This window comes from Epinephelus fuscoguttatus, linkage group LG6 (assembly GCF_011397635.1).
Source record: "Epinephelus fuscoguttatus linkage group LG6, E.fuscoguttatus.final_Chr_v1".
Lineage (NCBI taxonomy): Eukaryota > Metazoa > Chordata > Actinopteri > Perciformes > Serranidae > Epinephelus > Epinephelus fuscoguttatus.
The window spans coordinates 45150311-45162469 of NC_064757.1; the positions used below are offsets into that span (position 1 = coordinate 45150311).

Sequence of the window (12159 nt, forward strand, 5' to 3'; positions counted from 1 at the left end):
AGTAATGTTTGTTCAATCATTGTGTTTATAGACTTTAAAAACACCAGATTAGTCTAAACAGTGATATAGTGACGTGAAAAATGTGAGATATGCAAATATGTAGCTAAACTCGGTGGTTTTCTACCCGGAAGTATTTGTAAACAACAAGATGATTCCCTCAGAAGGGACACTAACAACTCAAAGTACACATCAAATAAAATTTCTCCAAACACGTTTCTTGTTATTTTAGGTAGTTATTATCACGCTAATGTATGTTGAAGTGTCCATTTCCCCCGATAAATTGGTTTTAATTCGTTATTTGATTCTATAAACAGTCTGACCATCTCGAGCTTTTATTTTGGTACTTCCGGTGACCGGCAGTGTGAATTTGCATATTAGCTAAATATTTAGTTTCACCCAGAACATTTAGATTTAACATTTAGATTTAGATTTAATATTTAGATTTAACATTTATATTTATATTTATATTTATATTTAGCATTTAGATTTAACATTTATATTTATATTTAGATTTAATATTTAGATTTAACATTTATATTTATATTTATATTTAGCATTTAGATTTAATATTTAGATTTAACATTTAACATTTAGGTGCCATATTTAATATTTAGATTTAACTATTTAATATATTTCTAAGTTAACAAATATTGCTGTAAATGTGGTAAAAGGCGTTAAAAAATTCATAACACTTTTTTAAACATTGTTTGAAGCTAAATGTGGCAAAATGTTGATGTTATTTTCAGCGTGAGACACTTTACAAACGGCACCCCATATTTTACACACTGGCCCTTTAAAAACAAACTGTTAGTATGTTCCTGATAGCCAACACTGTTTACTATCCTTATGGCTCTTTTTTGTAGTACCCGTGCATGATGATCGTTGGGTGCTAATGCAGGTGTCAGCCTTACCTCCACACAGTAATTCAAATAAAATAATACAAGTGAACAATAGAGTGTGTGCAATGCATTATGATCCAGAGTGTATCTTTTTTTTCCCAGAACTGCAATGCTTCTTGCCAACTTTGCTCGGACATATTTTATATGGAGTTTCCAACAGATTTTGGGGTCTAATATCACACCCATAAATTTGCATTTACGCTCTGTATTAACACTGTCTATTACAACTTGTACTGTGTGTTCATTTTATAATTACCAAACAACGTAAGTTTGGTTTTGTTCAAATTTAACTATAATTTTTTGTTTCAAGTTTTCCCACAAACAAAAAAAACAATGGTGTTGTCTGCAAATAAAACACATTAATATTCCTGATAATTTAGATGTCATTTATATACAGAACAAACAGTTTAGGACCTAGTACTGACCGTTTGTGGAACTCTACACTCAAACCCTGAAAAGTGTAGGGTTAACCAGCTAACACAACTACTGAAGATATAGCCTACTGAATGTATACACATGCTGCTGTTGCTTTTTAATGATTATAACAGCTTGTCAGACTATCGCAAAGGGGCGGGGCTTAGTGAAAGGTCTAAAGATCTTTCCAAATTTTCTCCCACATTTTAAAACAATCAGGTGGCCATATAAGTACAGAATTTAGACGTTCGGCCCCCACAGTGTCTGCTTGGAAACATATTGGCCCTTAAACAAATCCAGTTGATGACTGCCGGTCTAGAGTTTTGGGAGGTCTTTACATTCTGCACAGCATGTTAAAAACATTCCCACTGTCTGTGATTATGTGCTTTGATGTAAAGCAGCTGTAGAGATAAGGAAATAACATTTTCTAAAACTCACACACAAAACACCTCAAAGAGATTTTATATATTTAGAAACTCAAGCAGCAAATGACGACATGAGAGACGCTGTAAACATCAAATGTTGGCACTTTATTGATAAGTAAACACTCCTGTGGAGTATTGATACAGCTCGACTCTTAGAGTCCAATCAACAGAACAGATGAGGAGAAAAGCCAAATATCGATGCACTGGATTGTTGAAGAGGTAGACAGACACAGGTAGAAAAAGATGTTCAGTGATAATACTGTTTGTTTTCTTTGACCATCAGTAGTTAATCACCAGAAGGAGAGAAAGCTGTGAGCAGAGTCAGAGGAACGTGTGTTTGGAGGAGGTTCAGAGAGTTGCTGTGGATCTGCCGAGCTGAGACATTTAAATTAAAACAGTCGCTCGATTCATCTTGCGTGTTGTTCATCTTTTAGTCCGTTCATGCAAAATAAACCAGAGACTGTTCTAGTTGGATGGAACCATTGAAAGCATGTCAACTTTCCAGCTGGGGCAGAGGAGGACGAGGAGGAGGAGGAGGAGGAGGAGGAGGAGGAGCTTTCTAGAAGCACTTGCGGTGGACGATGGAGGGGCCGGATTCGTCATACTCCTGCTTGCTGATCCACATCTGCTGGAAGGTGGAGAGGGAGGCCAGGATGGAGCCGCCGATCCAGACGGAGTACTTCCTCTCTGGGGGAGCGATGATCTGGAGGTGAGGAGAAAAACAGGTAAGACAGGAAGCAGTGATGCTCAACATGAACAGCAAAAGCCTCTCATTCAGTATTTTTGAATCCTGAAAACAATTTCTAAATGTTGAGTTTTATAAAGATGTGACCAGTTTCATCGAAAGATATTGGAAATATTTGAACATGGTACATTGTGTCTATCACTGACACACTACAAACTCAACCTGCTTAGACTGAATGTGGTATGGAAGTTGGGACACAGTCTTTAATGCTGGAGAAGGCAGTTTGTTTTTGGCATCATAGGACAAAAATACCATAATTACCTTTGAGCCTATTGCAATTCAAGTGACTGAGAGAAAACTAGAGTCCTGCACCTCATCTTGGCTCTGTTTTTGGGCTTTAGAAAAATCTAGCCTGTGATGAGAGATTCTCGCCAATCACACGTCATTTTAAAAAGACTGTTGGTGCTGTTCTAGAAATGCAGATTTACTTGCACGTCCCTTCAGAGAAAGCCTGATTCAATGGCAGAAAAGCTGCTTCAGCATTGGCAACGACTGCCTACACTGCAAAGCAACCCCAAAAGGTCTGAAGGCTAAAATAGTCTGACAATGAACAAAATAAAACACGAGTCTTTATCAGCAACGTGCTTGCAATGGAGAAGAATGTTGCTATTAGTTGTGCCCTCTGCTAACCGAAGCAAAAGGCTCATAAATGTGTCAAGTTTACATTTATGTAGCTGAAGTTAGCAAGAGCCTTGAATCACAATTTGTCATCTTCAGCTTTCCCACGAGATACTATTTTTAGCATTCGTTCACGTTAGCATTTGTAGCATTGGTTTAGGTTAGCATTTGCATTGTTTGTACAGATTACCTTTAAGTATTCAAACCGTTTACCGTTTGAAGCATTTGTAAAGGTTACTATTTGCAGCATTCATACAGATTATTTTTTCAGGCATTCATATTCATACACGTTACCCAGCAAGCATTTTTTGGTTTAAAAAACATCTAATAGCCATCTACATGAAGACCTGATGTCCTGGCTAAATCACAGCTGAATTTGGGCTGTCAGTGAAAATTTAATAGACGTCTAACCATAGCCAAATTGTAGACGTCATCAATTAAACGGCTATGTAGAGACCATGTCCAAAAAATGGAGATAAACATATTTTAATTACTGTTTACTCTCCATACATGATTAAATATCATAACGCACGCCATCTGTAATGGCGAAAATTACATTTAATCAATTTCAAAATTAAAATCGGCTAAATATAGCCAATACGTTTAAATCACGACTATTGCTTGCTGGGTACCCTTTCAAGCATTTGTACAAGTTACTGTCTGAAACAGAAATTTTTGAAAAGTTTTGCTGATTATGTGACATGAAACTGAATGTTTCTAAATGTTTCTCTGTGGAACATGAATCAGATTCTCTAAAAAAACGAATGACCAGGTTTGTCCACTAGGGGAGCAGTGGAGCATGAAAAAGATAACTACCTTGATTTTCATGGTGGGTGGGGCGAGGGAGGTGATCTCCTTCTGCATGCGGTCAGCGATGCCGGGGTACATGGTGGTGCCACCAGACAGCACAGTGTTGGCGTACAGGTCTTTACGGATGTCCACGTCGCACTTCATGATGCTGTTGTAGGTCGTCTCATGGATGCCAGCGGACTCCATACCTGAACACACAGACAGAACAATGGTTTTAGTGTTCAGTTTAACTTGGGCGTGGATTTGTAACTCATACAAGACCAGCAACGGCTGTGATGACACCCTGATGGCAGCAGGGATTGTTCACTTACTGAGAAGAATCCAACAATTCTTGACAGCAACTTGTCAAAAAATTGAAATATTTGGGTCGAAACGACATGTTTAAGATTAAAATTAAAGATTTGGCTGGTGTTCGATGGGACCCTCTGAATCTTGATGTTGACTATGTAGAAACTGTTCACTGAATTTGCTCCAATAAGGAAAAGTAAATTAAAACTAGATCATCCAATGGACTGACCAAGAACTCAACCCGTTGAAACTGTGATACAGGGTGGAGTTTCCACAGCACCAGTGTTTGTCTATAGATACAGCCGGTTTTAACACTCATTACCCACCAAGGAATGAAGGCTGGAAGAGCGCCTCAGGGCAGCGGAACCTCTCGTTGCCGATGGTGATGACCTGTCCGTCAGGAAGCTCGTAGCTCTTCTCCAGAGAGGAAGAGGAAGCTGCCGTTTGCATCTCCTGCTCAAAGTCCAGAGCCACGTAGCACAGCTTCTCCTTGATGTCACGCACAATCTCACGCTCGGCTGGAGTTCAAGAGTGGAAATATTTGAGTTACAAAATGGACAAAACAAGATTCAAGGTTATAATTCTGGCCTGTACCAGTTTAGGAGTAAAAATCGTACCAGTGGTGGTGAAGCTGTAGCTCTCTCAGTGAGGATCTTCATCAGATAGTCGGTCAGATCTCTGCCAGCCAGATCCAGACGGAGGATGGCGTGAGGCAGTGCGTAACCCTCATAGATGGGCACAGTGTGGCTGACACCATCACCAGAGTCCAGCACAATACCTGGAAGACAAAAAATACCAGATTACAAAAGGAAAACACTTTTCTGATGTCATTCTGATCAGCAGACGTCACGATTCAACACTGAAAGGTGTTCGACTGCAGTTCCTCTAATGGCCACTAGACGATGCACAGACTAGGAGAACAGACAACTGAATGAATACCCCAACATTTCAGCAGGAACTGTCAAATTCAATGCTGCAAGATGTTTCAGACATGTTTGAGTTCCCACCTGTGCGACCGGAGGCGTACAGTGACAGGACGGCCTGGATGGCCACATACATGGCAGGAGTGTTGAAGGTCTCGAACATGATCTGGACCAATGAGAAAAGACAACAGGTGTCACTGTGGAAGCCCGGACAACTGGAGACCAAACAAAAACCCTGTAGCTTGTTCTCCAGTATGAGTTTCAGAATATGTTGAGAGTCTCAGCTGATTGTGAACAAAGCGTGAACACACCTGTGTCATCTTCTCCCTGTTGGCCTTGGGGTTGAGTGGAGCCTCAGTCAGCAGGACTGGATGCTCCTCAGGTGCAACACGGAGCTCGTTGTAGAAGGTGTGATGCCAGATCTGCAGGACAGGACAGCTCGTTAGTTTGACAGTAATGGCGGCAGCTTTAGAACTGGTAGTCAAATACATGAAGAACAATCCAAGTCTGGCTGGTGGCAGCTTTTTACTTTGGGATATTTTCTGTGGTGCAAGGTACAATTTTGAGGTGCACAACTGAGCTGCTTTTACTCGATTGTACTTCTACTCTAGTACACCATGTAAACATCTTGACCTTCTCCATGTCGTCCCAGTTGGTGACGATGCCGTGCTCGATGGGGTACTTCAGGGTCAGGATGCCTCTCTTGCTCTGGGCCTCGTCTCCCACGTAGCTGTCCTTCTGTCCCATTCCCACCATCACACCCTGCACACACACAGTCACACCTTTACAGTCACCTGTTACACCTTTGTTTACCTGGTGGCTAGATTTTATAAGTCATGTGACACAGGTGATGTTCATGCTGGTGTTGGTACCTGGTGTCTGGGGCGACCGACGATGGAGGGGAAGACAGCACGGGGGGCATCGTCTCCGGCGAAACCGGCTTTGCACATGCCGGAGCCGTTGTCAACAACGAGGGCAGCGACGTCGTCATCCATGTCTGAAACATTTTGATAAATAAACTTGCCTTTATTTTTTCCTACATAACCCAATATAGATTCACACTTTTTATTTTTAGCATCCTCTGTTTCTGTAATATTCATCTTTTTGGTTAAACACCCCGAAAACTGAATAAAATCATGTAATTTCAGTAAAGCATCAATTTGGCAGATCATGCAAAAGTTTAGCTACTATTTGGTCATACAGTGCTCTCTGTTGGGCTGCAGATAAAGTGAACTGCAGAGTTGTGCTGAAGGTCCTATTCAAATACAACTTATTTTATTGTTGTGATTCTTGACCACACTGAGTGTATTTATGGAGAAACAAAGAGCTGAAAGGATTACAAGTGTGGCTGTGAATAACAGAAACAAATTCAAGAAATTTCCGCAATAACAATTTAATGGTTTTTGGAACCAGATTTGCAGCAAGATGTCCTGCATGATGAATGGATTCTTTGGGTTTAGTGCCACATATCTTAACTGGAAGAATTCAGTTGGAAATATGCCAACCAACAAGGCAGAACACCTTTTCCCCCTGAACCACCTAACATAGTTGGATATAAGAACATGTGAGACATACTACCCCTCAACAAGTTACTGTCAGCCAAGTCATGAGGGACCTGCCAGGATGACACCCTGCCAGGATGGCATGAAGGCTCCCATTAACTGAACACAAACAAGACAAAAGCAACAGCAACTCTGAGAGAACATACTGCAGCTCACAGAGGTAGTTGGTCAACCATCCTCTTACGCTGCCTCAGCTGCACCAGTGAGAAAGGTCGATACACCAACTCTCCTTTTGGTTTGATTCTGATTCAGAGTCAGATACTTTCAGTGGAAGGGTGAGATGTAAAGGAAGCTAAAGAGAAGTGCGAACTAATCTGGATTGATGTTTGAGCGCTGCTTGGGCGGTGATGGACAATATTTGGTGGTGATCCGTCATTGCATCTCACCATTGAAGGGGCTAAAATTGGCGCGTTCACCCAGGTGTTGTGTTTCCATCAATGCTGATCAGAGCCAGAGCTAATAAATACCTGTGACTACTGTAGAGTGATTTAATCAAGGTGTGAATACCAATTATAACCTTTCCCAACATTAAAAAGCCAGATGTTGGCAGGTGTTAGCAGGTTTCACCCCACCTGCTGGCCTTGGAGAGAACTGCAGAGCTAATGGATGGAGCCAATATCAAAGGTCCTGGTGCCTTTTTTTTCCCTTTTCTTTTATATGCTGCACTCCGCCTAGGTTTTGTTTCTATGACAACAATATTTTAGCTACGTAGCTAATGTAATACTACATTAAAGAGTTGACTACACAGTTAACAACAAGCTTACAATGTGTACTGCAGCTTGTTATAGTTTTGCACAGCTCAGGATAGACAGTAGCTAAAGGAGCAGCAGTGACAACATTTCAACTAAAAGCACTCGGAGCAGCTGAGAAAAAAAAAAGCTGAAGCGCTCTGAAAAACATGCTGGGCGCGGCACTTTATCTCTAGGCTGGTGCGTTCGGCCAAATGCCCCCTCTCTTCATTGGGAACATTTGAAAAAACAGTGCTAGTGCGAAAAATAAAACATGAGGGATGCTTAATGTGGCTCCTTGGTTCTTTTGAGATGGATGGTGCAGAGTGAGCGTGATTCAAAGTGAGTCATCGTTCATTTATTCATTTATGTATAAACTGTAAGGATATACTACCATCTGTAGATCGCACTGTGAATTTCTCTGAATGTATATTCTTAATATTTCCAAACTACCAGGTCACTAGTGGTTATTTAATTAAGTAAAAACCCAGAACAGATGCGGTATGCAGATCTGTACTGCATCGAGCAAATATGAAGACTGAAGCCCCCAGTAAGGAGAGTTGTAATGAGCTACTTAAAAAACACACAATAATCCCAACGTGAACCAAACTTAACTAGAAGATTAAATGCAATTTGCTATGTTTAGTTTTGTAATTGATATTTACTGGTCTTGAATGTTTTCTTACTGTTCTATGAAACAGATCTTTTTATGTTTAGTTGTGTGTGTGGACCCCAGGAAGAGTAGTTGCTGCCTCAGTGGCAGCTAATGGGAATCTGAATAAAGAATAAAGTTCAGATGCTGATGGTGCACCGTGCTTATTCAGACCAGACGGGTCTCATTAAGAATATATGGCTTTTGCTCTGTCCATTTAAACACAGAGATGTTACTTGATATTTGTTATTCACAAGTATAGCTTGTCAAGATATTCTATGGTGCAGAAGAAGAGTATTGCAATAGATGACTGTCCCCATCTATCACTAATGAAGTGTAATGGCTGCCATCTGTGGTCACTGCGTGCCTTCTGTTGGGCTTTAGGGTACTGTGATGTGGCAGACTAGTTTTTACTCTTATAACTTGATTACCTCTTTAAATTATTTCCCACACTTCGTTCCTATGAGTATTTATAGAGAAATAAACATTTGAAAAGATCACAAGAGTCTCTGTCATCCTTGATCAGACGCCTGTGGTGGCTGTGAAAACCTAAAAACTGAATGTAAGAATTTTTCCTCAACAACTTTGGAACAGTATTATTTAGAGTAAGAGAAAATGAGTCAGAAATAAGCAGTGAGGTTATGTAATCTTTCCCTGACAGCTCATTCCACTGTTACAGAATCAGGAGTGCACGTCAGTGATGCAACTATGGAAGCGAATCGTGACTAATATTTAAATTAAAATGTATTTGCAGAAATGCTTTTTCATTTTAAGAATGTGGCTGCATTATTTGACTCATAAATAAAATTAATCATCAATCATCCTATTTGCATTTTAATTTTCTTCTTCAAGACTGCTCATTCTTTTACTTAATTAAAATGAAAAAGAAAAAGTCATTTGAGATTTAATTTTCAAAATATGCCTCAGCAAATAGATACCAAAATTCAGTATGAAATGTAAAATTTGAAAATTAAAATGCATTTACAGAAATGCTTTTTCATTTTAAGAATGTGGCTGCATTATTTCACTCATGAATAAAATCAATCATCAATCAACCTATTGCATTTGCATTTTCTTCTTCAAGACTGCACATTTTATGCCATAATCAAAAAGAAAACAAAGAAGACATTGCTATTTCATTTTCGTGGTCTGCCCTGCAAAATAGTGACCATAATTCGAAAATGATTTGGCAATCTGAGCGGCGCAGGAGAGTGACGTCAGGAGCTGCTCTTGAATTTTGAATTTTGGAATTTTGGAATTTTGGAATCTATTTGCTGGGGCATATTTTGAAAATTAAATCTCAAATGACTTTTTCTTTTTCATTTTAATTAAGTAAAAGAATGAGCTGTCTTGAAGAAGAAAATTAAAATGCAAATAGGATGATTGATGATTAATTTTATTTTTGAGTCAAACAATGCAGCCACATTCTTAAAATGAAAAAGCATTTCTGCAAATACATTTTAATTTAAATATTAGTCACGATTCGCTTCCATATGCAACACTTTCAAGCGTGATGAGTTGTATGGAACTCCTCAGTAGTGATTTAAAGACTTTGATATGTGGATGCACATACTATATTTACTCTGCATGTTTCTGTGGCTGCACAGAGTCTAGTCTAACTGTCTGCACATCTTCCTGCAGCGCTCACTAAATTGACAGTTGTTTGTTTGGGCGTGGCGCAAATTGTCCAACCTGATGAGTTTAACTTGTGACCTTTTTTAGCGCCGTTGCCTCAGGGACATTTTCAGAACAAGTTGAGGCAGAACAGAAACCACTCCTGTTAAGCAAACCCCGCAGACTCTGCAGCCTCTTCATGACGCAACATGTCTTTACACTTAAGCTGCACTCTTTATAATGACCTACTGTAAGATGAGACACATTTTACTGCGGTCTGTTACTGAGCGAAAAATTTATAATAAAGTTATGATGATTCATGGGGTTTTATTTTCTTGAGTGTCTGAGACAGGAAGTGTGAGATGCAGAGAGGAGCAGCCCTTCCCTCAGGACATTCACACACAGCTGACACATCTGCTCATTCACTGAAACAGTTACACAACTCAAATTAAAAATATTAACAAGCCCTGGAGGTCTGATTAGTGTCTTTAGCAGCTCTTTGCAGAACATAAAAGGCTTCAATAACAGCACTATGGAAGGATTTGCAGCATTTAAACAAAAGAAAAGCATCCTTAAAAGAATTTCATTAAGATCGTTTCCTTCTATATATTTGTCTTCTTCATCAGCCCTGATCTCTGCTGCTGTCTCCTGTTAACATTACTGATTTATTTCATTCTCCAGTGTCTCCACAGTTCCTGCCTTGAGACATGGTTGTAATTTATTAGAATTTGCCTTTTAAACTGCAGGTTCAGCTGGTGGGAGATGATGACTGACAGCCAACATCCTCATACTTGCAGAGATCCAATCAGATTACAGTAACCTCTTTAAGAGGGTGACGCCAGAAAGTTTCATCTTTGCACGAATCGATATTTAGACAAACAACTTTACATGATATCACATGTTCTGTGCATGACGTCAGATTGTTCCTCTCACTTTCAAAGGGCTGAAAACTGATTTAAAGTTTTCCAGGATAAATCAAACTCTGCACCGCTGAGCTGAGATATTTCCCGTCAGAGCGCCGGGTCTTACCTGTGCAGGTGAGTGTCGAGTGCGTCTATCAGGGAAGTCTCGCGGATGTGTCTCTGCCCCAGCTGTGCTTCGTGGATGCGGCAGCGCGAGCTAAACCGCAGTGGCTTTATCCACGCTCGCGGGACTCGACGTGATGTCCATAAAAGGTAACTTTCCTTCAGCTGGCGCTCTCATTGGTCCAGGTGAGCAGGATCTTTCAGGTTCCCTCGGCTCGTGTCGTGATTGGCTGGAGCAGGCATCTGTCACGGTGGTGGGAGCACGCGGGATAAAAAGTTTCCAAAAGAAAAGAAAAAGCCCTCAGGGTCAGTTGGATTGTCCCGGAGCAGCTCTGTGATTGGGCCGTCGGACCGGAAGGAGGGTGAGTAGAGACTGAGAGCGTCTCTGTGCAGGTGAAGGCCGAGCTGCTCACACACCAAAACACTTTACACACATTGAAATGAAACACAAACACCAGCTGCTGGCAGAACATGTTGAAGCACAAAGAGAGTTGCTGGTCTGCAGAGAGCTCCGTCTGCATGTCTGATTCTGTTGCATCACCTGTTTGAATCATGCTGAGGATTCCTGCTCTGCTGTGTGGATGCTGAGGAGGATTGTGTTCACACACAGGGTCAAACTGACTCTGAGAAGGTGGAGGTTACAGATGGTGTCAGAATGGATCCAACATGTCACATATGCCACTTGTAATTAGACAAATCCTCCACAAATAAAGAGAGCCTTTTAATTTCAGCTGAAAACCTGTGACACTCTCTGTAACATCTTCTTCTAAATCTCTAATTTAAATCTTGTCAGCGTTCCTCAGTCTGTACTCATATTAAACCGTCAATAAGTGACTGTATTTCAGCTCTACACACCCAGCAGTCACAGAGCAAAATGAAGATTCATTAGGAGTCTTTGTGTTTTTGTGTCCACCCATTGGCGGGTTAGGAGAAACGGGGCCCCGGGCACAGAAATACAAAGGGCCCCACCACCTCTCCTACGTGGGAGCAAGACACACAGACTCTGTGTGTGGTTGTTCTGTGTTGATTTTGTCTTGTTTTTTCCCCTGTTTTTGTAGTTATGTTGTTTCTTGCAGTTGCTTCACATTTCTTATGGTCTTTTGTGATTTTTGTAGTCTTTGAGCGAATGTGTCTCTGTGGTGTTTGAGTCATATGGAGGTATTTTGTTTCCCTGCACTTGGGTTGCATCTGTCTGTGGTCTTTTTGTAATCGTTTGAGTATCTTTGAGCGATTTCTTCTTTTTTTGTCATATGGAGGTGATTTTGTGTCTCTGTAGTTGTTTTGCATCATTTTGTGGTTCTGTGTCTCTTAGTATGTATCTTTTTATATATATATATATGTAGGGATAGACCGATATGGATTTTTTTAGGGCCGATGCCGATACCGATTTTTTTCCGTCACCCTTAGCCGATGACCGATTATGGACTGCCGATTTTCTTGAGCCGATATTTGGGGC

The 12159-nt window shown here is 40.5% G+C and overlaps 1 protein-coding gene across 5 annotated transcripts in view; it reads right to left on the minus strand.

Annotated features, from left to right (window-relative positions):
- LOC125890739 (actin, cytoplasmic 1) overlaps nt 1-10832 on the minus strand; it is a 39003-nt gene extending 28171 nt beyond the window's left edge. For 2 of the 5 annotated variants that reach the window (XM_049579528.1, XM_049579524.1), the window contains exons 1-3: nt 10708-10832; nt 5995-6119; nt 5756-5884 (exon numbers count right to left, since the gene is read on the minus strand). In XM_049579528.1, the coding sequence (XP_049435485.1) occupies nt 5756-5884; nt 5995-6117 (252 nt within the window). In that variant the 5' untranslated portion in view covers nt 6118-6119; nt 10708-10832. Of the gene's footprint in view, nt 1-5433; nt 5545-5755; nt 5885-5994; nt 6120-10707 lie in introns of all 5 variants that reach the window. The other 3 variants (XM_049579520.1, XM_049579527.1, XM_049579521.1) reach the window with 3 other exon arrangements.
- Between the last annotated feature and the right edge of the window lie 1327 nt (nt 10833-12159).